This window comes from Naegleria gruberi (genome assembly GCF_000004985.1).
Source record: "Naegleria gruberi genomic scaffold NAEGRscaffold_37, whole genome shotgun sequence".
In the NCBI taxonomy this organism is placed as follows: Eukaryota; Heterolobosea; class Eutetramitea; order Acrasida; family Naegleriidae; genus Naegleria; species Naegleria gruberi.
Window position 1 is genome coordinate 133,879 of NW_003163290.1, and position 24,320 is coordinate 158,198.

The 24,320-nt window shown below is 34.4% G+C and overlaps 14 protein-coding genes across 14 annotated transcripts in view; 8 read left to right on the forward strand and 6 right to left on the reverse strand.

Annotated features, from left to right (window-relative positions):
- The first annotated feature begins 21 nt into the window (after positions 1–21).
- On the forward strand, positions 22–1,866 carry NAEGRDRAFT_80477 (cathepsin C). The gene is made up of 3 exons (XM_002674815.1): positions 22–1,449; positions 1,498–1,665; positions 1,724–1,866. The coding sequence occupies exons 1-3, from the start codon at positions 28–30 to the stop codon at positions 1,841–1,843; spliced, it is 1,710 nt and encodes a 569-aa protein (XP_002674861.1). The 5' UTR covers positions 22–27; the 3' UTR covers positions 1,844–1,866.
- NAEGRDRAFT_60763 (uncharacterized protein) lies at positions 1,859–2,733 on the reverse strand (the record flags this gene model as incomplete). Its single annotated transcript, XM_002674902.1, has 3 exons — positions 1,859–2,158; positions 2,209–2,395; positions 2,438–2,733. The coding sequence occupies 3 exons, from the start codon at positions 2,731–2,733 to the stop codon at positions 1,859–1,861; spliced, it is 783 nt and encodes a 260-aa protein (XP_002674948.1).
- A 363-nt stretch (positions 2,734–3,096) lies between these two features.
- On the forward strand, positions 3,097–3,672 carry NAEGRDRAFT_69906 (uncharacterized protein; the record flags this gene model as incomplete). The annotated part of the gene is made up of 1 exon (XM_002674816.1): positions 3,097–3,672. The coding sequence occupies one exon, from the start codon at positions 3,097–3,099 to the stop codon at positions 3,670–3,672; it is 576 nt and encodes a 191-aa protein (XP_002674862.1).
- Positions 3,673–4,001: 329 nt separating this feature from the next.
- NAEGRDRAFT_69907 (uncharacterized protein) lies at positions 4,002–5,790 on the forward strand (the record flags this gene model as incomplete). Its single annotated transcript, XM_002674817.1, has 3 exons — positions 4,002–5,069; positions 5,190–5,576; positions 5,626–5,790. The coding sequence occupies 3 exons, from the start codon at positions 4,002–4,004 to the stop codon at positions 5,788–5,790; spliced, it is 1,620 nt and encodes a 539-aa protein (XP_002674863.1).
- A 257-nt stretch (positions 5,791–6,047) lies between these two features.
- Positions 6,048–7,013, forward strand: NAEGRDRAFT_69908 (uncharacterized protein; the record flags this gene model as incomplete). The annotated part of the gene is made up of 1 exon (XM_002674818.1): positions 6,048–7,013. One exon carries the CDS (start codon positions 6,048–6,050, stop codon positions 7,011–7,013), a length of 966 nt encoding a protein of 321 aa, XP_002674864.1.
- Positions 7,014–7,629: 616 nt separating this feature from the next.
- Positions 7,630–8,022, reverse strand: NAEGRDRAFT_69909 (uncharacterized protein; the record flags this gene model as incomplete). The annotated part of the gene is made up of 1 exon (XM_002674903.1): positions 7,630–8,022. The coding sequence occupies one exon, from the start codon at positions 8,020–8,022 to the stop codon at positions 7,630–7,632; it is 393 nt and encodes a 130-aa protein (XP_002674949.1).
- Positions 8,023–8,276: 254 nt separating this feature from the next.
- Positions 8,277–9,305, forward strand: NAEGRDRAFT_50630 (uncharacterized protein; the record flags this gene model as incomplete). The annotated part of the gene is made up of 1 exon (XM_002674819.1): positions 8,277–9,305. One exon carries the CDS (start codon positions 8,277–8,279, stop codon positions 9,303–9,305), a length of 1,029 nt encoding a protein of 342 aa, XP_002674865.1.
- A 143-nt stretch (positions 9,306–9,448) lies between these two features.
- Positions 9,449–10,392, reverse strand: NAEGRDRAFT_69911 (uncharacterized protein; the record flags this gene model as incomplete). The annotated part of the gene is made up of 2 exons (XM_002674904.1): positions 9,449–9,489; positions 9,603–10,392. 2 exons carry the CDS (start codon positions 10,390–10,392, stop codon positions 9,449–9,451), a joined length of 831 nt encoding a protein of 276 aa, XP_002674950.1.
- Positions 10,393–11,042: 650 nt separating this feature from the next.
- On the forward strand, positions 11,043–14,251 carry NAEGRDRAFT_80478 (kinesin-8; the record flags this gene model as incomplete). Its single annotated transcript, XM_002674820.1, has 2 exons — positions 11,043–11,490; positions 11,532–14,251. The coding sequence occupies 2 exons, from the start codon at positions 11,043–11,045 to the stop codon at positions 14,228–14,230; spliced, it is 3,147 nt and encodes a 1,048-aa protein (XP_002674866.1). The 3' UTR covers positions 14,231–14,251.
- Positions 14,252–14,515: 264 nt separating this feature from the next.
- Positions 14,516–15,310, reverse strand: NAEGRDRAFT_69913 (uncharacterized protein; the record flags this gene model as incomplete). Its single annotated transcript, XM_002674905.1, has 1 exon — positions 14,516–15,310. One exon carries the CDS (start codon positions 15,308–15,310, stop codon positions 14,516–14,518), a length of 795 nt encoding a protein of 264 aa, XP_002674951.1.
- Positions 15,311–15,507: 197 nt separating this feature from the next.
- On the reverse strand, positions 15,508–16,998 carry NAEGRDRAFT_50633 (uncharacterized protein; the record flags this gene model as incomplete). Its single annotated transcript, XM_002674906.1, has 1 exon — positions 15,508–16,998. The coding sequence occupies one exon, from the start codon at positions 16,996–16,998 to the stop codon at positions 15,508–15,510; it is 1,491 nt and encodes a 496-aa protein (XP_002674952.1).
- A 576-nt stretch (positions 16,999–17,574) lies between these two features.
- On the forward strand, positions 17,575–19,053 carry NAEGRDRAFT_69915 (uncharacterized protein; the record flags this gene model as incomplete). Its single annotated transcript, XM_002674821.1, has 1 exon — positions 17,575–19,053. The coding sequence occupies one exon, from the start codon at positions 17,575–17,577 to the stop codon at positions 19,051–19,053; it is 1,479 nt and encodes a 492-aa protein (XP_002674867.1).
- Positions 19,054–19,844: 791 nt separating this feature from the next.
- Positions 19,845–21,503, reverse strand: NAEGRDRAFT_50635 (uncharacterized protein; the record flags this gene model as incomplete). Its single annotated transcript, XM_002674907.1, has 1 exon — positions 19,845–21,503. The coding sequence occupies one exon, from the start codon at positions 21,501–21,503 to the stop codon at positions 19,845–19,847; it is 1,659 nt and encodes a 552-aa protein (XP_002674953.1).
- A 977-nt stretch (positions 21,504–22,480) lies between these two features.
- Positions 22,481–24,320, forward strand: part of NAEGRDRAFT_69917 (uncharacterized protein) — a gene marked incomplete at both ends in the record, with an annotated part of 5,202 nt that continues 3,362 nt past the window's right edge. The window contains 2 exons of the mRNA XM_002674822.1: positions 22,481–22,529; positions 23,124–24,218. Of these exons, the coding sequence (XP_002674868.1) occupies positions 22,481–22,529; positions 23,124–24,218 (1,144 nt within the window). The remainder of the gene's footprint in view (positions 22,530–23,123; positions 24,219–24,320) is intronic.

Below are 24,320 nucleotides of genomic sequence, written 5' to 3' on the forward strand. Positions count from 1 at the left end.
ATATTATCGTAATCATCCTGAAAAAAAATGCCAACTGTCAAACTTGGAGTGACACTGTGCCTACTTGTTCTTCTTCAACTACTATTCATCACAACAACAAAGGCAGACATACCAGTACACTGCGTTCATGATGACATTGCCAACAATGAGTGGAAATTATTCATCACACCATCCATCTACTCCGTTCCAAATAGAAATTCTAAAATTGCCTTCAGAAAACAATTTGTTCCATTAAATTGTACAAGATTTGACAAGGAAGATTTGACAATTTCTAGGGTATTACGTGTCTATCTTGAATATCCAAATATTGTCCGTGATAGTTTGGATAATTCTAGAATTGGAACTTGGACTATGGTTTATGATCAGGGATTTGAAATTACTTTAAAGGATGATTTTAGTGAGATTAGTTTATTTGCATTCAGTTCATTTGAAAGAATGAAGAATGATACTCAACTTATCAAGTCAAAGTGTCATGAAACTTTTGTAGGAAATTATCGTAAAACTTCGAGAGATGGAAAGAATTCACTTGGATGTTATTATGCTGAAAAGACTAAACCATCTGCAAATGATGTTAAAATTTCATTACCTGTCAATACTCTATTGTACAAGTATTTTGATCCAAAGAATAATGGAAAAGGATTAAACGTTAATAAGAAGGATTCAGATGATGATTTTGAAAGTGAATCTGATTTGGATTTGAGAATTTTGAGAACTATCAAACCATCAAATACCAAATTCAAGAACGACAAGACCTTAATTGATTGGATTAATACTCAATCTGATGATTTGGGTTGGTCTGCTCAAGCTTATCCACAATTTGAAGAAATGACAGAAGCTGATCTTATCAATCTCTCAGGTGGATGGAAATCACTCTTCTTGGGCCATTGGAACAAATGGAGACCAATTGGTTTGGATGATGCAGAATCATTTGAGAGCACTTCTGATAACTTTGCCATTGCCAATCAAGAATTATTGAACCAAGTTGAAAAATTACCAAAGAACTTTGACTGGAGTAATGTTGATGGAGAAAATTACGTTCCAGATGTAAAAAATCAGATGGCGTGCGGATCTTGCTACGCTTTTGCTGCAGTCACAGCTATTGAATCTCGTATTAGAATTCAAAGCAGAAATAATGTCAGAGAACCACTTGCAGTTCAAGATATTGTCTCCTGTAGTCCATACGCTCAAAAGTGTCATGGTGGTATTCCATATGCTGTAGGTCGTCATTTACGTGATTTTAATCTCGTTCCAGAATCATGCTTCCCTTACAAGGGTTCAGAAAATGTTGCCTGTTCATCCAAGTGTAAGAATCCAGAATATATTGTCAAGGTCACAAAGTATAGATATGTCTCTGATTATTATGGAGGTTCAAATTATGCCAACATGATGAAGGAAATTTATGAACATGGTCCAATTTCTGCCAGTTATTTGATTTATCCAGACTTTAAGGTAGGTTATTTGAATATTATTTAAAGGTTTCATTAATTTTTTATCTAGTACTACTCGAAAGGTATTTACAAGCATTCTGGTAAGGGTTATCCAATGAAAACAGATAGAATCAATCGTGAAATGAATGGATGGGAACCAACTACTCACTCAGTTGTTATTACTGGTTGGGGAGAAGATCCAAAAACTGGTGAAAAGTATTGGAATGTTTTGAACTCTGTAAGTAGTTGATTCAATAATTTTCATTCTCATTCAATTAATTCTAAAAAACCAAAAGTGGTCTGAAAGCTGGGGTGAGAATGGTAGATTCCGTATCAAACGTGGAAATGATGAATGTGCTATTGAAGCTGAAGGAGTTGCCTTCTATCCAGAAGTAATCTTTATGAATAAATATTAACAACTCTGGAGAGATTTACTTCTTTTGAGATTTGGCTTGTTGATCTACCAGTTGTCTGCTTCGTAAATCAGCTTGTCTGATTGGTTCTGGAATTTTATGGATACAAGTCATGGTCACAACTTTGATGGCAGTATCGAGACATACTTTGTGGCCAATACTAACGTACAATGGTCTGATGGATTTATCAGTTGGTTGCAGAACTACTCCTAATACTTGACCACTAGTTTCTCCAATTAGATCTGCATAATCTCCCTTTTTCTTTAATTTTTCTGCCACTAGCTCTTTAACTCCTTCTCTTGTTAATCCATCAACGTACTATGTTATCATTGATTAATACTATTAATGTAATTTTACAAAATACATACTAGTAATTTTTTGGCAACTCCAATTGTTGGAATATTCGCTTCAACACCCAAATGAGCTGCTAATCCAAATCCTCTCTGATGCAAAATTCCATTTCCATCCACTAGAATGATTTGTGGTTTAGGTTGTGTTGAATTTAACATTTCCTCAATCATGATTTTCAAATGTGGAACTTCTCTAAATGCAAGACTAATTTCCATGTAAATAATTTCAATACAACAGTAAACCTACAATCCTGGAATGTATGGATGAGCCATTCTCACCTTTTCATACTTTTCATATACAACTTTCAAATCAGGAAATGACAAGACAATCAAACTTGCAATAGCATCCCTCGGATCAGTCTTATCAAAACTTATATCCACTCCTCCAACAAACTTTAATGTAGAATCCAAATCATTCGGATCAAAATCAATCTCATCACGAATACTCAATTTTTCCTTCAATTCATCCTGTTGAATAATCCACTCTGATTTAATTCTCTCCAATTCTTCCTCAGAAATTCCTGAATTAATATTCATTGCCATTTCATCGACTATTACTGGTTCACCACTATCTAATGATGTTGTTGCTACTGATGCGGAGGAATCAACAGCATAGGAAGAAGAATCCTGATGCGTAGTATCTGTAGAGTTGCTTTGCGACATTTTTTTTGTATTGTGTTTTTTGTAAACAATTTAGAAATTGCACTCTGATGAAGATATTGAAGAAAATGGAAAGAGTTTTTAATTAGAAATGAAGAGTAGATATTGGGTGAGAGGCGATTGAGTGTTTTCCAATCAAATTTTGCAATTTGATTCAGTAAAATACCCTCAATGAAAGAATTCTTTGATCTGAACAAAAGTTCAATTCAGAATTGAGTAGCATTACAAACAAATTACACAAAAAAAATGTCTCAAATTGAGGAGATGATTACACCTGAAATTCTCACTCATCACATTTTCACCTTCCTTGATGGTGTCGATTTATTCGTCGGATGCGTCCTTGTATGTCGGAAGTGGTACGAGTTGGTTTGGGTTTCTCCCAAAAAACTAGTGAAAATTCATAATTGTAATGCCAAGTTGAGTCTGCTGATGGGATTGGGAAGATTTAATAACGTGAAAGGCTTTGTGTTGTATAATTTTGATCATTCTACGTTGGGATCATTGTTATCTTCCAAGCAAATTTGTAAATCTGTAGAAAAATTAATTATTGATGGGCAAGATGAGAATTCAATTGGAAAGGAAGGAGCAATGCTGATTACAAGACGTAAACTTCCCAATTTGAAATATTTATCCCTTAAGGAATTGTGTAAATCTGCAATTTCAATCATATTGAGAGCGGATAATTTGAGGAGCATTGAGGAATTGTGGATTTCAAATAGTGAGGATGTGAGTGAAGACCAAGTTAAGCAAAAGATTGTGTTTGCTAATTTTCCAAATTTGCAAATCTTGAATGGAATTAATTTATATGAAACAGTTCGCTGAGCTGAGGATTTTGAATTTTTATTGCTTTCAAGAATTAAATTTGTTTACAGGACTCATTATCATTTTCCAATAGCTCTGATCTTACTTCCTCTTATGTCTGCAATTTCTCTACCCAACTTTTAAACATCTTCACAAATGGACGATATTCTTCTTTAATGTGCCACAGCTCAATAGAACTATTAATTTGCTTTTTGTAATTGTTTACATAAATGGAAATCATGCGTTGCGCCCCGCCATATCAAAATGGTTCAATGCACGATATCAATTTAAATGAAAAACAGTTAAAATTTTAATTTCCAACAACAATTTTAAAAAAAATTAACAACAACATGACATCGGAATCATCATCTCTATCGACAACAATTCTTGAACAAGTTGATATGCTTAAGGATTGGATTGACCACCATTTAAAACTAATCATTTCGGAAGAGAATAAGGAGGAATTTTTATCACTTGTTAGGGAGAAGAAGTGGTTATTGATTGCAACTCCTCCTCTTTTAATGTTCCTCTCATCAATGATCAAATTATATGGAAATTATAGAAAGGTAAAGCAAATTCCGGGGGGCTTGGCCTTATTCTTTTCACCATTCAAAATTCCATTCCTTGCACCAGTGTTTTATATGGGAAATTGGAATGGAATGATTGAATATGCCAATGAAAAGGGTGATGGTGAAGGAAATGTTAGAGTTTCATTTGTTGGATTTAATTATTTCCTTGTCACTAGAGAAAGAGCTCTCATGAAGGAAATATTGTTGAATAAGCAAGCCTTTTTGGATAAGCCAAGTATTGTTTATGATATGTTTAATGTTTTTGGAGAGAATATTGTGAGTGCATTGACCATTGATTCATGGAAAAGACATCATAGAGTATGTAATGCTGCATTCTCAGTGGAGAATTTAAAGTACATGTGTGGACAAGCTTCTAAAGTTACAGATTTGTTGACTGACTTGTGGGAAGAAAGATTGAAGAATGGAAATGGCGAGTTTATGTTTGATTGTGATGATTTCTCAATGGTTACATTGGAAGTTCTAGGTTTGGCTGGATTTAATATGTCATTTGGAGTTTTTGATAAGAATGATGAAAGTGGAGGTAAATTTAAGGATGCTGTGGAGAAGATTTTCACTGTTGGAATGTTGATGAGGAGATTTTTAGGTGGCACTCCAATACTTTATCCTCTAGCTCAAAGAATATTTGGAGTTTCTCATGCTTTGGAAATTATCAATAAGAAATTGGATGCTGCCATTGAGGACAGAAGAAAGGAAATGGAAGAAAATATTGACACTTTTTCAAAGAGTGATATCTTGAGCTTGTTGGTAAAGGCAAACTCTAAGGAAAACCTCCTAACAGATCAAGAATTGAAGAGCAATACATTAATATTCGTGTTGGCCGGTGAAGAGGTACGTTGGACAATTTACAAATTTGTGTGCTTACTCTTTTATTTGAAATTATCTTTAGACCACGTCAACCACTTTACAGGTGAGTAGAAATTGATTATGTGGAATTTCTAATAATGAAAGTGGGTCATTTATGAGCTTGCTAAGAATCCTCAATACCAAGAGAAGGCAAGGGAGGAAATTGAAAGAGTTCTCTCTGAAAGAATACCATCCTATGATGATTATGATAATTTGGATTTACTTAATTGCATCTTTTTGGAAACTTTGAGATTACATCCTGCTGCAGCTGGAATTCTCAAACAAGCCAACAAGACCATCACTATTGGAAAGTATACTATTCCAAAGGATACCATTGTTGATTGCTCCATTGTTGGAGTTCAAACAAGTGAAAGTGTTTGGCCAGAAGCCTCAGTCTTTAAACCAGAACGTTGGCTGGATAGAGAGTTTAGATCTAAAGCTCAACATGATTATTCATTCCTTAGTTTCTCCACTGGTTTGAGAAAGTGCATTGTAAGTTTTTCTTCTCCGTAACAATTTTACTAAATTGAAATAATTTAAGGGATTCAATTTTTCAAAAATGGAAGCTTGCATGATTTTGGCAAGAGTATTGAAAAAGTACAAGTTTGAATTGCTTAACAATGAAGCACAAGGAGATATTGTCGTTGGTTCTAAAGGAGTAACTACAAGACCAGAAAATCTCAAAGTCAAAGTTACTAAACTTTAATCATAGTAGTGAGCAGTAAAATCAATTTGTACAATTGTAAAGTGGACTATTTAGCAAGAGGGTGCACAATCTACTCATATTACAACAGTGTTGAATGTATGCGGCTTGTTGTTGGATTTTCAATCTGAAAGTTCTTTCATATCTGATTTTCCATGGCGGATACTTCTTAACAGTTATTACACCCGCATGGATTTGTGGAAATTGGTATTTAAATCTTCCACCAAACACAATTGTATCATCAAAACAAAATCAAAAAAATGTCTCTTCTCCAAAATCTTAAACGTATTGAATTCTACACTGCTTTCATTTGTCCATATGCACACAGATCATTGATTGCTATCATTGAAAGTCAACTGCAAGGAAAATTGCCAAAGTTTGCCTCAGTTTTGAACTCTGAAGAAACCAAACCAATTTATTACAATGAAATTGACTTGCTCCTTGATGAGCAAACAAAGGAGCATTACAAACGTATCAATCCACAAGGAAAGGTACCAGCTCTCAAACTTGTATTGAACGATGATACTTCTCTGGTTGTTAACGAATCACTTGTCATTGGCGAATTCATTCAAGAAACTTTCAACCCAAATCTATTGCCACAATCAGAAAATCCAATTGAGACTGCATTTGCCAAAGCTCAGTACAAGATTTGGACTTCTTACTTTGACAGTAATTTTACCTCACTTTTCTTTAAGATTTCCTTTGAAAAACTTACAGTCGATGCTGTTATCACTGAGCAGCTCCCTATCACTCATGAGAAAATCTCATTCCTTGTTCAAAATGGTTTCAAACCAAATCAAAAGGGTAGAGGTGATTTCTTCTTTGGCGATCAATTCAGCTTATTGGATGGAGCTCTCATTCCATTCATTATTAGATTTGATTCGAATTTGAGAAATCAGTATGGTGTTGATTTGTTTAAACCTCTCCCTACTGACAATGAAACTGTTGTAGAATCATTGGCTATTTTCAAGAAGTGGTATCAAGCTGTAAGAGCTAGACCAAGTGTCAAGAAATCTGCATATGAGCCAGACTTTGTTCCACTCTCAACTACTTCAAATGCTACCAGAAAAGTACTCGTTTCAGGTTATGAAGCAACTCTTGAGGAAGAGCAATCTGGAAAGAAGAAGGAAATTGTATCTGCTACTGAACTCCAAGTTGATTGGTTTGATTATGAAAGGTATTTAACAAGAGGTTATGAATTGCGCCTTGCCAAGTTACAAAAATAAACCCTTACTCGTTGTGTTTAATTAATCTTACTGAAACAAGTTGATGTAGACACACAATTAACATAATCAACAGAAGAAACTTCCTCCAATTTGTTTCCATGTAAACTGCTATTCCTTGCCAAACATTCCAATACTTCCTTTTTACATAATGCAGTACCAACCAAGAGTCCAAATACTTGTTTCTCTACAATACATTCCTTTTCCAAGTCTTTGGCCTTAGCTGTACATTCAATCATTGCTTCATATTCTTTTGTTGCAATTTGATCTTTGATGTGAAGCAGTTTTTCTTCAATTGATTGCTCATTATCACTCTCATTGGCATAATAATTCGAAATAATATTTGTTGGCTCTTCACTGCTTGGTTTGAATTTGAGAGATTTCAAAACTGACATGATTTTAGGTCTTACTTGAATCAATGTTTCAGGTTCTGACCATCTCATCCTTCTACTTTCAAAAACTGCAAAATCATCTTGTACATAATTTGCTTCAACACAATATGTAATATCTCTATACATTTCCTTAGCTTCCTTTTCTGTCAATTGTCTTGCAGGTATTGGAAATAATCCATCAACACATCTATTAAACTAGAAATTGAACACCATTTCACACAATATTATTAGAAATAATCCAACACCACATCCACAACCAATAAACAAACCTTTCCAGTCCTAAACTTTGTATAATCATTCATTGGACAAATTTCAATAAAACCTTGACTATATTCAGCAGGCACCTTTAAATCATGAAAATATGTTTCCACATCCAAATTACACCTCGTAAAACTATCCAATAGAGCATCAAAATGGGCTTGTTGTTCTTTAAATCCCGGATACTTTTTCTCCATATATTGATCATCATAATTTATATAATCTACGAGATCGAGCGAGAAATCTCTCGTTACAACTACTACTTGATCATCGGTACTACCACCAAATAAATCAAAATTAATCACATTTTCTCCATTCGTGTTGGTTGTCGAGGTTCCGTCTTGAGAAGTTGAATTGCCCATTTTTTTAATAATATTAATTTGTTATTTATTAATTATTTAAATAGTTTTTTGCAACCAATTCCATCATTCCGATCATCAAAACAACAAATTTAATATTGAAAATAAATCCTGGTGATGATGGAACATTTCAAATTTCTACCATTCCAAAGAATATTTTATTCCATAAGGCTTGTTCCTCTTCTGGTCTGCTTGAACATCACAACAAGGCTAAAAAAAATTCGGAATCGAAACTCTTCATCAGCAAGAAGAAAAAAATGTTGAGTGATGACCAATTTAGAAAGTTGTTGGGAGTTGGCTTGATCAAAAAGTCTTCTCCAGCAACCAACAAGACAATGGAAACACAAAAGACTACACAAACCTCTCAATCCGATAATTTTCTCACTTCCTTGTTGAATTCGGATACACCTAGTATGGAGGATGATTCGTTTGGAACGAGTCAACATTCACAATATGTTGATAAACCATCTGTAGTAGTACAACAAAAACAACCAGTAGAATCACTTGGAAAGCCTTCTTCACAAAATGTAACAATACCTCCTCTCACTCATAATATGGAAACATCATCATCGTCTCCTTCAATAGTAGCAAAAACATCTATGGAAGAACAAATTGATAAAGCCTTTGATGAATTGACTCAAATGGATGATGTTGATTTGATTTCAACCCCCAAAAAGAATACTCAAACAAATAATGTAAATAATGTAAATAATAAGGACGATCAAGTAAGAGTTGAATTAATTGATGAAATGGAATATTTGGAAACAAGTTCACCAAAACCATCTTCTCCTTTAATTGAAGAACCAGAGAAGGAAGAAGAAAAAGAAATTGAAGAGGAAAAAGAAATTAGAGAAGAATCAGAATCAGAGAAAAATATTTGGGAAGAATCTGACGACAATTCTCAAACACGTCCAAGAACATCAAGGAGAAAGAGAACGCCTAAGAAATCACCCAAGAAGAAAGTAGAAACACCAAAGAAATCTCCAAAAAAGCAAACCACTCCAAAGAAACAAACTACCCCAAAGAAATCGCCCAAGAAGAAAATTGATACCGAATCTGAAGACTCTGAGGAAGAGAAGAGTAAGAAGAGAAAATCTCCAGCAAAATCAAAGAAATCTCCTGCCAAAAAGTCTAAGAAACAAGACGATGACGAATGGGATGAGAAATATAATGAGGAAATCAAAAGACTGAAGGACCAATTTGCATTGGTGGACAAGACGAAACTGGTCAAGCACACAGTTGGCAATTTAAATACTACTCACTTTAGTGATATCTATAATGAATAAATTTTGTTCACTTATCTTTTTTGACTTGAACGTTTTATTGGTTATTATTATCAAAAGCCTGTCTCACTAATCGAGCTAATCGTTTTTGATGGCCCAGTTTCGTCACTCCCAATGCTTTAAAGTCATTTTGGTCAACCAAATGTTTAATGTCGGCAAGTATCAACAATTTCTTCTTCTTGAACAACTTTTCATATTCAGATAAATCATTAATTTCCAAAAATTGTGGAATGGACATATTTTCAATCTTTTCCTTTTTTCCTTCCTCATCTCGTGAGCTGGCCCAATCTAGTGCCTTACTTAATAGCCAAATTCTAAACTCTTCTGATTTCTTTATAGAGGGATAGGTTTCAGTATTAATTTGTACAATTACATCCATCAAAATAGAATCAATCCAATGTAGATAATCCTCTTTAGGCGTCAAGGCATTGTTTAAATCTCTCTCGAACTTTCTAATAAATCTATTAGAAACATTTAATTGACACTCACTGCCATCCCTCAAAAATCTATCACAAATATTTAAGCATATTCCTCGTAAGCTTTCCTCGGTGACTCTATCTGAGTCAGATGTCATATTATTAGCAATGTTATCAATGAGTTGAATGAAGCTAACCTGTTCATCCTTTTGTTGTTGCCTCAGTGATTGAATCAACATTTTCTTTCCCTCCATACAAAAGCAAAACGATTCCAATTTCTTGTAATGTTGAATCACTTGCATTACAGAACTAAACTCAGGCGTTTCTGCTTTTGTAAAATTTGAAATACCTTCCTTTGGTATTTCAATACATAGAGACCCACTCTCAATGGATTCAAAAGAAGTATCGAGTCTGCCACTCATATCGGCCGAAGCTGAGTTTCTCTTCCCACAAGAAAAGGCCGAACTCAATCTAATTTTCAATCCTGCATTCGAAGAGGTAGGAGAAGTAGGAGGCGAGCTCAAATACGAAACATCAGAAGAGGTAGGGGAGCTACACGTTGATTCTTCGTCTTTAGTCATATTGAATCGATGGGAGAGGTCACTCAATCGAACTGAAATTGATTTACTTCCCATCAGATCACTCCACGATTTCTTGAGAAAGTTTGGTGGCATTTTGTTTTACTGTTTCAGTTCACAAACAAGATGTCGAGGCCATTGGAGATATTTCACCTTCTACTGGTGTTGATAGGATTCAAATAAATAGCAACCTGTGTTATGTTTTCCTAAAGCAAGTCAAAATTTAGTAAAATTGGGTACTCCATTTTGTTTATCTCTTATCAAGGAGTACCAACTTTGCAGAGAATCACCATTTCCAATTCAATTTAAATATATTAATAATTATGCAATTAATTCAAAGGCTGTTCATCTCCATCATATAAATGTTATTTGTTTTGTTGTGGTAATATTTTTCCTCTCTACGTTTCCGAAGATATGTATGCTGCCATTCATACTACTCCCACATTTGTTGTTTAAGGAGCAAAATAAAGTTGAATATGAAGGTAGCAAGAACAAGAAGAACTTGTTGACGAATTTTTATTTATCAATAATTTTTCCCTCCACTTTTTAAAATTTAAACGTTAAACGGTATTTGGCGCCCAAATTCAATCCACAAAATTAAAAAAAAATAAAACAACAAGAGGCATCATCATCTTTGCCGGTTATAAATTTATTTATTTACAACATCAAGACATCAACGAGTGTGCACTCACAGCAAAAAAGAAGGAGTAATATAGTACACTTTTGAGCCATATTTTGTAATCATCATGTCTAACATGAATATTTCCCAAGACGATGATCGAGAGGATGAATTTTTAAGCTCCATGAGAACGTGGAATACAGACTCCACCAATACAGGACAGCTAGTTGATGATCCTTTTCTCTCAATGCAAGGAAGCGATAGTAATATTATGGTTTCAGTAAGATTGAGACCAGAAAGCGCTAAAGAAAAAATTGAGAGAAAAACTAGTACAACTGTTCGTGTTCTAGATAAGAATGTACTTGTTTTTGACCCTGTAGATACATCACAGGACCTTCACCAACGAAGAGCTCTAGGTTTGAGACGTGGAAAAGAATTAAGGTTTGCATTCGATAGAGTTTTCGATGATACATCAACACAATTAGAAGTTTATCAAAGTACAGCAAAGGCACTTTTGGAAAGTGTCTTGGAAGGATATAATGCCACCGTGTTTGCATACGGAGCTACTGGTGCTGGTAAGTTGAAAGATATTATTTTATAATTTACCTTATTACAGGTAAGACATTCACCATGTTTGGCTCGGAAATTAGTGGACCTGGTGTTCTACCTCTTACAATAATTGATATCTTTAGAATGATGGAACAAAAACATGACAAGACTTACCGAGTGGCAATATCCTTCTTGGAGGTTTACAATGAAAATATTCACGATTTACTAGTACCACATACTGGAAAGGCAATTAATCACGAAATTAGAGAAGACAAAGTGAAAGGAATAATAGTTTCTGGACTTTCTGAACACGTTTGCGAAAATGCTGATCAAGCTTTGGAACTAATTCAACTAGGTATTGCTAACAGAACTCAATATGGAACAGCTGCTAATGCTCAATCTTCTAGGTCTCATGCTGTTTTTCAAATCAATGTTCAACAAACTGATAGAACAGCTAATATTCAAGCAGATGTAGGAATTGGAAAATTATCATTAATTGACTTGGCAGGCTCAGAAAGAGCTTCGGTCACTAAGAATAGAGGTGCCAGACTTGTGGAAGGTGCAAATATTAACAAATCTCTGCTTGCCCTCTCGAACTGTATTAATGCACTTGGAAAAAACAAGGGAAAAGGTTATGTTCCATATCGTAACTCTAAGCTTACAAGACTTTTGAAAGACTCGTTGGGTGGTAATTGCAAAACAGTAATGATTGCAAATTTGAGTCCAAGTTACAGTTGTTATGACGATACATTCAATACACTCAAATATGCCAACAGAGCCAAGAGTATTAAGACAGTAGTCAAGAAGAATATCCACAATGTAAATTTCCATATTTCTAAATATCTGAAAATCATTGATGAATTGAGGACAGAAATTAAAGAACTCAAGACACAAGCTCAAATCAAAGAACAAGAGGCTTCCTACATAGACTGTAAGAAGAATGAACAATACGAGAAGGAAAGGGATTCCACTGAGAAATTGAGAAGTCGTCTCTCTGAAGTTTTCCAAGAACAAATGCAAAATAGAAGAAAACTTCTTGAATTGGAAGAACAAGATAGACAAAACTCTCTTCAAATAATGTCAATCAAGAATGATATTGAGCGATGGTCAAGAGAACATCCAAATGAAGAGAAACCATTACGTATTCATACTAGACAAAAGGATGCTGATACGCTCATAATTGCAAAGAGGGAATATGTTTCCAATAAGGAAGAAATTGAAAAGCGTCTTCAAGATAACATTTCATACACCAAGTCCTTACAAGATAATATTCCAAAAATGGTTTCCAATAATGAGTTGCGTCAATTAGTGGATCTTCAAGTTAAGGTACATGACCAAGAGATACTCAATCTTGATTTAGAGAGAATGATCGAACACCACAAATCCAAAGTACAGAGAATGTCACTTATCTTGGAAGATAATCAATATTGCTCTGTAAAGGTATTGGAATATGTACAGGATATGTATGATCGTCTTAGAGAGACTAACAGTTTAAATCCAGATATTGAAAAATCCTACTCTATGTGTACCACTCTCCTGGACGCTATTGAAAAACAATCAACTCTTGATCATGTAAATAATGCCCAATCCCAACAAAATTCACAATCACAGCCACCACCAAACATTGAGACTGACTATGATTCAATGGTTGAAGAAGCTCTCAAAACTCCAAAATATTTACACAATGGTATCAAGAAAAAGAGAAGAAGCTCTCTTCAATTCTCATCACTCTTCCAACTCTCCTTCCCAAATAATCCAGAAGAAAGAACTGTTATCAAGCCATCAGAATTTGCTGCAAACAACTCGAAGCCAACCTCAAAAGGTATTAGAGCCAAACGTCCTAAAGACTCACGCCCTCCAAAGTCTCAATCTTCAGTCAAGTACAATAACTTTTTCTCTGAACCTATTGAAGGTGCCTCTTCTCAACAACAACCACAAATCGATTCCAACTCTGACAAGACTATTTCTCCTCAGCTATCTCCTCAAATGAGTAATCTTTCCCTCACTGATGCCATAGACAGTGGAGAAATGAATCCAAGCCTTACACCAGATGATGATTTAATGATGGACGATGGACAGGAAGTTTTATTCCTCAAAAGACATACAGAGCCAAGAGATGAAGAAACCTATCAATCTCCAACCAAGAAAGGCATAGATAGCCTTGCACAACGCCACTTTTCTCCACTCAAAAAGGCTTCAGCAGAAGGTATTAATGCTCTCAAGGAAAAGTTTGAAAAATTCAGAACTGACTATATGGAAGCAAAGAGTGGTGAGGTTAAAACTAGGGTTCGTGTAAAGAAGATTAATCTTTCGCCAACCAGAGAAACTCAACCTCCTCTCTCACCAAATCAACTGAAAGGTGCTAGAGCTAGAAAATATGATGACTCTAATCCTGAAAAACCTCAAAAGCCAAAGAGTAAGAAGGTTAAATTTGAAGCAACAATAGGTGATTCTCCTTCTTCCCCTAAACCAGTTCCTGGATATATGGCCTATACTCAATCAGCCCAGCATCGTATTGGAGCAACGACAGCTTCTAAGAAGAAACCACTAGTTCCACCAGTGTCTTTCAACTCGGATAATGATTGGATACTCAATTTGAGATCTAATAAGGAAAATAACAATGGACAATCCCATTCCTCTTCTACTTCATCCCTTCTCTTACACCCTCAACCTAATCCAAACATTCATCACCTCACTGCCAAACCTAGAAAGTCTATTTCCCTCATGCATCCTCAACAACAACCAAACTCACCTAGAACGAAATAAACCTTATTTATCATTTGAGATGTATTTGGGCGGGTCTAAGATATTCTTTGTAAAGACAGCTTGTAATTCTATCAACAATACTTTATTCATTAATCATTTCAATGATTATTCAATTTAACATAAGTTTTTACCATCTGATGAAATCAAAGGCATACATCCACTACAAACGTAAACGTAGTCTGCAACCCAATTATCAATTGCTTGATATTTCAAGTTAATTTTTAAGCATTCATTAGAGGCAAGACGAGCTGCATGTTTTGGATAATTTCTAACTTTTGGAGTTATTTATTGAGCAGTATTTGGAGTAGAAGGAGAGGTTGCTGTTTTTAAAGCATCCCTTTGTTGTTTAAACTCAGCCATTTCCTTTGTGTATTGTTCCTTATATTTGAGTTTTGTGCCTTCGTCCAATTCTTTCCATCTCTTGGATGCAAGCTTGGCCATATCATGGGCACTGCACTTTTGATTCATTGCCTGAATTTCAGCCTTAATATCTGGGCAAACTTCCTTATAAAATCTCATAAATCCTGTTGTTGGAGCACCAGAAAGGGCATTCATTTTCTTCTTGGCTTGTTTGTAGACTTCCATTTGTTTAGTATATCTTTCCTTCTCTTCTTGAATATAGCTGTAATAGATATTCTTCTCATTTTCGGAAAGCTTGGAAAATCTATCATACAATTCCTTATTAACTTCTACAAAAGCTTGATCAGTAATCATCTTCTTTTCAAGCATTTCCTTCTTTACTTCGTTAAAATGTGTGGCGGTATAGATAAGGAATGCTGATGGAACTCTCTTTGGCCTTAAATCTTCAACAGCTTTGATTTCCTCTTCCCTGGCCTTCCTTCTTTCTTCTTTCAATGATTCCACGGCCTGCTTCTTTTGTACTTTCAATTGTTGGAGTGATTTTCTGAGTAGATTCACTTCTTCATTGATATCGCTGGAAGTTGTTGCTGGTGTGAAAGTTGTTGAGGTGGTGTTGAACCTCTTAGCCATCACAGTGTGGAAACTTCTAAGTTGATGAGTGATACTAAGGATGTTCTTAGATGAGCCAAGAGTTCTGATCATGAGGAGCCTATTCTCCATTTTGCTATTCGTATATATTGTTGTTTTTTTAAAGCAAGCCTTAATGCTCATTATTTATACGAACCCCTTCCAACATCCGTAAATTTAATCAATTTCCAATCAATCAAAATCAAAATAATCATCTCTTCCAATCAACTTAAACTCTTCATCCTATTAACTTGAAATATTCGAATGTAAAATAAAGCAAAAGAGGAAAACTAGTTAATATCACTAATTCTCTTGGGTATCATTTGTGTAATGTCCATATCTCCTACATTATATCTCGGCTTTTCCAATGTAATTTCTGCCAATTTTTCATTCTCTGCAAAGAAGGGAACAAAGCCAGTGCCTGATAGCTCAACTCCTGCAATGTGAAAAGATCGATCGAATGCCTTCAATAATCTGTAATCTTGCTTTCCTGCATCAAGTTCAAAATATCCCAATCCGTTAAGCCAATGACAAAAATCATTCACTTCACTTCTCTTATCAAATTCAATGAGTTCCATTGCAGAATACTTTGAAACTGGAGAGTGTGAAACAATATCTTTCAATTCCTTTGTGTAATGATAGACTCTTCCTTTTCCTTTCTTGATATCCTTCAAATAGCCTTGAATAGCTGCATTCTTTTCCATTCTCATTGAGATTGATTTTAAAATTCTCGAAACGAAATGTTGGCAATTACACAGCAAGGGATTATAATTTTTCGTTCCATTGAACAAGCAACAGATCGAAGCTATCGATTTGAATGCCTCCATTATATCTCTACTATCATTCAGCATGCCCAAATCAATCACTGCAATGGCATTTGTTGTAATAAACTTATTCCTAACAGAAACAAGTGAATCATTGTACCAATCCAATTGCCACTGTCCAATTATCAAACCAACATGGAATATTCCAAAAGTAGCAGGTATCAGTGTCCCAGCAATACCAATCTTCTTATTAATTTGATTTCCAATCTCTGAAATGACCAACTTTACAGACATTCCAGCAGGAGTTTCCAAAGATCTTCTCTCTGGAGTGTGTCTAATTGGGAGGTAGAAATTTTCATACAAGAATCGATCTTCACAAACCCAATTCTGTACTTCAGCCACAATTTTAGCTTCCTCCAATTTTTTAGCACAAAATTCAACTGCTTTCTTTTCCTTTTTAGTTAACATTTCATCTGAGAATAATTGTAAATGATCTTGAGAGAGGGATTCCCAGTCAACTTGTTTTGCAATAATGGAATGGCTTGGGTTGAGGGAAGTTTCTAATTTGGAATATGGTGTTTCTTTCAAATTCTTGGAACGTTCATAATCTCTATTGATCTTGGCAATTATTACTCTATCAAAGAATATATTTAATTCATCATCGGAAACTTGAACTTCTTCGTATTCTTTTAATAATTTACGACATTGCTTGATGATTCTCTTTCTTTCACACGAAACTTCTGTCTGATCATTTCTATGTATCGATTGATGCAAAGATTTAAATTTTAAACCACCAAATATCAAATTCGTAGAGTTTAGTATGGTTTCGAACCTTTCGAATAAATCCTGTGGAACCTCCAAATATTTCATTAGAATTATAAAATCACCATGAGTATATTGATAGATGGGAGTTTCAACTATTCGCAATACTTCTGCCTGTTGTTTATTGCTAGAGTTGGGCGTTGATGATTTACTGTTGGTTGTTACCTTGGATGCTTTTGACTTGCCTGCTCCCATGGTTTCGAATACTGCTTTATTTTTTACCGTTTCGCATAATGTTAATCTTGTGAAAAGAGACAAGTGCCAGCAAATAACATTATGAAATTTACAATAAAGGAAGAAAACATGAAGACAGAACCTCTTCAGTATCATCACTGATGAAGTAGCCGAAAGTCTCTAATTTCTAATATTGGAATTTTCATTAATATTCCTCTAGTGCAATAAATATTTCCAAATCCAAATCTATTTGATGAGAAATTTGCGAAGAAACTCTTTCCGTCTCCATCATGCTTTGTGAAGAAACCAATTCATCATCACTTCTTTCCATCATGATGTATTTATTATTATTAAACAATAATAAAAAACATTCGGGTGATGTTGATGAACGAAAAATATATTTCCCTCTCTCGCATTCTTTAACCCTAACACCACATATGAACCATATTATAGAATGATAATATTCAAACAATCATACGCTCAGGGTGAATAATTTTCCTTCCCAAATCTTCCTCAGTTAGTATTGTATTTTTATTTTTTTTTAAAATTGAAAATCGTAACGGCTATTTGATGAACTTCAAACCAAATTAAAAAGAAATGCCTCGAATTCTTAGCTTCCGTGAGGTGATCAGGAATGATATCGATTATGCCTACCATTCCAGCACGACCTTCATCGATACAACCTACAGAAAATCGAATAAATTCATCTCCGATGGCGTTAAACAATTGAAAAACAATTGGAAGATGAGAAAGCAAAATAGAGCAGAGAAGGAAATTCATCAGAAAACAAAGGCTTTCGAAAGCGAAAAGTATGCTGAAAAGTTGAGAAAGACAATGCCTAGTTATGAAGGTTATGATCCGTATGCTAACTTGGGAGCTGGAGAAAGAATTCCTCATGATGCCTTAGTTTTTGTGCAGAAATCAATTATTGAGTTTTATAGGAAGGAGTTTGAAAAGTCACTTGATGATTTAAAGATTGCAAAGGTTTTGGATTTTAAATTGGATAATGTTTATTTGTATCATTACTTGGTTGGATATATGAGATTTTTGAATGGAAAGTTTGCTAAGTCAATTGAGAGTTATAAGAGAGCTATTGAGTTGATGGATAATGTAGCGTTGGATGATTCAGAGTTGATTGGTTCTGTAGAAAAAGCAATTGTTGAAATAGAAGACAAGATGAAGCATACCTATGACAAGATCATGGACTATTTCAGTAAGGAGAAATCTACAAAGAAAGAATCGATTGTTAGCAGGGAAGAGCTTCACTATTGTATTGGTGTGTCATATTTTAGTGTTTCTTATTATAGGGATGCTATTAATCACCTCTCTGAGGCCATTTCTAGTATGGAACTCTTGGAAAGAAATCAGGATCTTGATACTTTACTTCATCTTGCTTATTATTATAGAGGATATTCCAATTTTGGTAGTCATTCATTCACAACTGCTATCGAGGATTTTACAAAGAGTTTAGAGTTCAACAATCAAGACGAGAGAGCTAAACTAATGTTGAATAATTCAATGCAGAGAATGGGAGAAGAGCCAAATCAAATTTGCCTTGCACCACCACCAACTGCGTTCCACTATAGATTGTTGAATGAGGAAATAATGGGTCATATCTTTAGCTATTTGAGAATTCACAGCCTTAGGACTCTCTCAATGACCTGTAAATATTGGAAAATTTTATCCATGAAGAGTTTACTTGATAGAGATTTGTGCATTTTACAATATGAGGAGTTTGTTAAGGATCCTGACAATACTTTGAAATATGCAAATGAAAGTTCACTTACGGAAAAGCTCTTCATGCCAAAAAAATACCAATGTGAAATCTACACATTAATATATTATGTATTGGAATCACCATTTTTCAAACACTACAAGAAGAAACAACGTGATATACATGTCATGTTTCCAAATTTTATTTGTGCTGTTGGTGGTGCTAATAGTTATGTTTCGTACTTTTTTGGAAATTGTAAGAAATTGTACCTTTCCTGCATTACGTTTACTTCTATTTCCTACTATTATAATTCTTTTACTGAAAAGAAATATCCAGTTGAGGAATTATTCATCATCAAGTAAGTTATCTCACCACACAATTCATACCCAATTTATTCAAGTCATACTAACTTCCAATTTGAGGAGAAGCAATTTGCTTTTTTTAATACTTATCCAAATTTGAAACACGTTGCATTTGATATCAGGTCTCAAGATATTAAGCGAGATTTGTATAATCCATATTCTGTTAAGCTCTCACAAACAATAGATACATTCGAATACAGTGAATCATGTGAAGATTATATGAGAACTTTTGTTATTCCATTTAACTCACACATAACTTTCATAGCCTTTGAGAAAGGTAGAAAGGTTCCTCTTCCTTCGCCTTTTCTTGAAGAGTACCAAAGTTATTGAATACTCAAACGAAAATGTGTACGTTGTAATTGGTAAAAAGTAAAAAGGAAGTGGGAGCAATCAAGCACTTTCAGCACTTGATTAGACAGCAACCACCCTTATTCCACTTCCCCGAAAAGATCCGGTTATTGCAGCATGGTTACTCATGTATCGTTAGCATATTCTGGCGAGTTGAAGAGAAACGTGATTGGAAATAAGAAACTTGTGGTTTTAAAAATAAAATTTTAGAAATATCCATTCTGGAATGGACTTGTGTTGAATGGACACGCACAGAATGAGGCAACACAATGTTATTCATGTTTAAACTCTGTTAGTCCATAGGTTTTGGACTATTATCAAACCGAAATTGAGTGGAAAAGATTGAAAGAGCTATTGATGAGAATGATTATATAAACGGTTCACGATTAGAGCAATATCTTTGAAATTGTAATAAATTCTCTGGTAATTTACAGTACCATTATTTACAAATCACTCAAGGTATCATTTTCTGAAATTGTACTCGTTCCATCGGTTGCACTACCTGTTCCAGTATTGAGAAAACATCTCTCTGGAACCAATTGAGCCAATTCCAAATTCTTCACATTGTAAGTTGGCTTATCGAGTGTAATTTCTGAAATCTTATCCTTGGCAAAGAATGAAACATATTTGATTCCATTTTCTTCGTATTCATCGGCTACCCACATTCCCAAAGTGTCATCTCTGTTCATGTGAAAAGATCTATCAAATGCTTTCAAAAGTCTGTAATCTTCCATTCCAGAAACTGAATCAAAATAATTTAAACCATTCAACCAGTGACAAAACTGATCGAGTTGAATTCTTGTTTCGAATTTGATTTTTGAAAGTGAGGCATACTTTTCATGATGCACATTATTCACTTTGATCAGTTGTTTCAACTCAGATGTATAATGATAAATTCTTCCTTCCTTTCCCTTCTTGATATCTTTCAGATATCTAACAATTGATTTGTTTTTTGGTAAACCAACTTGTATGACCTTCAGTAAAAGGGAAACAAAATGTTGGCAATTACACTTGAATTTGTCATAGATTTTCGAACCATTGAATTCGCAACAAATCTCAGAAATGTCTTCAAACGCAGCCATGATAGAATTTACGTTTGTCAATGGTTCCAAATCAATAACAGCAATGCAACCTTTAGATTGAAATACCTTTTCAGTTGCTCTTCTCACTTTCACCACCGAATGAACATCCCAATCAAATTTCCACTCTCCAACAATCAAAGAAACATGAAAAATTCCAAACGGAAACAAATTACCCAATTGACCCATTTTTCTATTCGGTCTTTCCTCAATTTCTGTAATCACCAACTTGACAGGCATGTAAGCATCAGATTGAGGATTCACTCTACTCGTATTATATCTAATAGGAAGATAGAAGGTCTCATATAAAAACCTATCTTTACACACCATGTTCTGAATCATTTTTCTAAATTCATTCAAAACAGCTTGATGCATTCCTTCACTTTCATTCTTTAATTCTCTTTCTGGTTCTTGTAATTTTTTACAACAATTATCAAAATATTGACATTCTTCTTCTGTTAATCGATCCATTTCGAATAATTCCAAATGATCTTTTGACATTTCAAGTTCTTTAACTCTGCCAGCACTCAAAACTCTTGAACCATTAATGTCATATTTCGAATATATTGTAGGATGTTTGTAATTTTTAGTTCTTTCAATGTCCATGTTAATTTTTTCAATTACCACATGATCAAGAAAATTTTCCAAATCTTGTTTCGTCAATTCAATTCCCATTTCTATTGTCTTTCGAATAATTTTATCTTTTTTACGTTGGATAGAGTATGAATTTCTTCGGAGGATGGCAACAAATAAACTTTCAAAGTAAGAACCATGTAATTCGTATTTAGAAAATGCTTGACTAAACATTTCTTCCTTTTCAAAATTTAAATATTTCATTAGTGTGATGAAATCCGAATGTTTGTAGAGGTGAATAGGTTTAGAATCCACGGCTAACTGTTGTGATGGAGTTTCGTCTTGTTTCTTGTTGCTGGCGGATAGTTTCAAGCCCATATCTTGTGGTTTCGTTCTGATTTTTTTGTGAGTTTTGTGAAAGTTGACATTGGCTAAAAGTAAGAAAAGCATTAGGGCACATTATGCTATTTAAAATGGTGCCCTTGAATAAACTTGTATCACTGTACCACCTTCTAATAATTTCGAATTGGAAAGAAGACGAATGTTTCCAATTAACAAATTAAAAATTCAGTTCAGTTATTTCATATTGTAATGTACAACAATAAGAAACCAATTTACTTTTGTTAATCTCAATCTGCAAAGTTGTTAATTACTTCCACTTTTGTTTACTTCCATTTATAACAATCTAATTCCCGCCAACAAAATTAAAAAATATATTAAATTAAAAAATGTTGACTTGATCGGAAAGATATGTATCACAAACATGTGTGATAAATTAAAAACGAAAAGTGTTCGGGATGGTCCATTAATATCGGATGTATTAGCGTGAACCATGTTCGAGCGATCATTTAAAACATGTTTGTTCAAATCATTCAATTTGCAATAACGAGAGGATGATTGAAATGAACGTGGTGCACCCGAGGAAGAAGCGAGAGAATCCAACACACCATTACGGCCGTTATCTTGACATTTTTATTATCGACAAACGTTACATGAACATTTGTCAATTTACCAACAAATAAGAACGCAACAAAATGTAAAGAGAAGGAGAGCCACTTTATGCTTTGTAAATATTATTTGTGCTATTTTTGTAGTGTCTGATAATTCTCAATGGTTAGAACAACCCTTAATAGTGTTCATCTCTGACCAAAACAAATTATCAATTGATTCATCAATTGTTTTTTCAGCGACAGTATAGACACCCTATTTTAGAGTCTTAGCAGATATGGTTATTAATTTGGTGAGGAGGAATTGGAGAGGAACTCTTGGAGATAGAGTTTGTTGTGTCAGTATCATATTATTCTATGAACTTTCAAGCAATCCGTCATCGATAGGTAAGGCAATCTTGAGAGACTTTTTGAGGGTATTTCCACTTGCTCACAACTTCATACACACAGAGACTAAAAAGACTCAAAATAACAAACAAAATGAGCGAAATACATACAGAAACGACAGACTCTTCTGGTACCTCTAAGAGTACCTTCTCGAATAATATGAGGGAAAAGTTTGGAACGTGGATAATGTTGATGAGGAAGGGAAATCCCTCATTGAGCAAACTCTGGTTCATTACCAATTTACTGGTAGAAATATACATGTTGTGGTGCGCCATGTTCATACCGACCCTTAAAGATTATAAGTGGGGTTTATATGGGAACTATGTATTTTGGGCAGCTAACTTTCCCATTGGCTTTCTATTGGACTGGCTTAGCTATTACGATTCAGTAGTAGTAACAATTATATTCTATCTTTTTCTAATAATGTGCTACGCGATATTGGCAGTGGCTACATGGAGCAAAGCAAGAGGAAAAAAACATGGACACATCTTTTCGAAAATTCTCACAGTCCTCATGCTCATGTGTCGATTATTCTTCCCTGCTATTCTGTTTAATATTGTTGGATACTTTGACTGCTCAACAAGTTCTATGATTCCACTGACAGATTTATATTCCCTTAATAGATTTCCAACAGTGGCATGTGTGGACACACTTAATAGTATTCTGATTTTAATCTCGGTATTTTATTGTATTCTATTGTACATTTTCCTATTGTTATCTGAAATATTAACAATAGATCTTCATCCAAAGAGTAATAATTTATTCACACGTAATTCATATTGGACGAGTATTGCTATGAGAACAAGTTCATTTGTTGCTATTTTGGTAATGTTTACGATTCCAAAAGAGTATGCATTCATCTCAGCAATTGTAAATATTATAACATCAACACTGGTAATGATTAAAACAGTGAGAGGTATACCATTCTATAGAACCTATATCAATTCATTAATGTTTGGAGTATCATGTGGATGCATTACAAGCTCATGTGGAACTTTGTTGGCTTTCCTAGTCAATAATTCAGATATGGGAGGAGATGTATTCAACTACATTGGAATTGGGGTTTCGGGTTTAACGATATTATTGACCATGTTGAGTTTAATTGTTGGATTTGCAGGATTTGAGATTTATCTGCGGATGATTAGAAAGTGGCTCCTCAAAGAAATTATCAAGCAAATAGATGTCCACAAGAAATATCAAAAGCCAGAAGAAACTACAATAAGCGACAATTTCCTTCATGTAAATATTTCAGGATTGAAGAGGTCAACAGATGTTCAAGCAGCAGCAATGAGTGACGCAGGTTACAATCAATTTATTCAATATTTGAAAGACTCTCCTTTCAAGTACAAAAGACCAATACTCCTTCTCTTTCGATTGGATCTGATTAATGAGGAGGTTACTATTGAAAACGGAGAAGAAGAAATTAAACTTCACGATATTGTTATGAGATTAGGGAAAGGTATCATTCAAAGAGGATATGAAGATCGCGAAATGTTAGAATCTGTTGCCATGATGTTTGCTTTTTGCCATCATGAATCTCAATCATACCTGTCCATAGCCATTGAATTACTGGTTAAAAGTCACAGACATTCATCAATTTTCACACACGGCCTTAGCTCGATTAAAATTAAGGAAATACAAAGTTTGGAAGAAGCAGCCAAATCTGATGGTATTGTATCACCTGGATATTTCAAAATCCAAACCATCAAGAAGAATCAAGAGATGATCACTGCTCTTCATAAGGATTTTTTCAAGGAATTATTAAATGATCCTATCAAGATTTCCAACCTCAAATCAATAATGAGGAAAACCAGTGAACTTTGTAGAACATGTGAAAATCTATTTAGAACATTGCTATTACATAGAAACAAGCGTATCCTTTATCTGTATGCTAGTTATGTGGAAATTGTGTACTTTGACAAGGAAACAGCCC

Excerpts from the sequence above, each read along its gene's own strand:
- NAEGRDRAFT_80477 (XM_002674815.1), top strand. The coding sequence starts at position 28 with ATGCCAACTGTCAAACTTGGAGTGACACTGTGCCTACTTGTTCTTCTT. Across the intron at positions 1,450-1,497 it reads TGATTTATCCAGACTTTAAG|TACTACTCGAAAGGTATTTA; the intron begins GTAGGTTATTTG and ends TTTTTTATCTAG. Across the intron at positions 1,666-1,723 it reads ATTGGAATGTTTTGAACTCT|TGGTCTGAAAGCTGGGGTGA; the intron begins GTAAGTAGTTGA and ends AAAAACCAAAAG.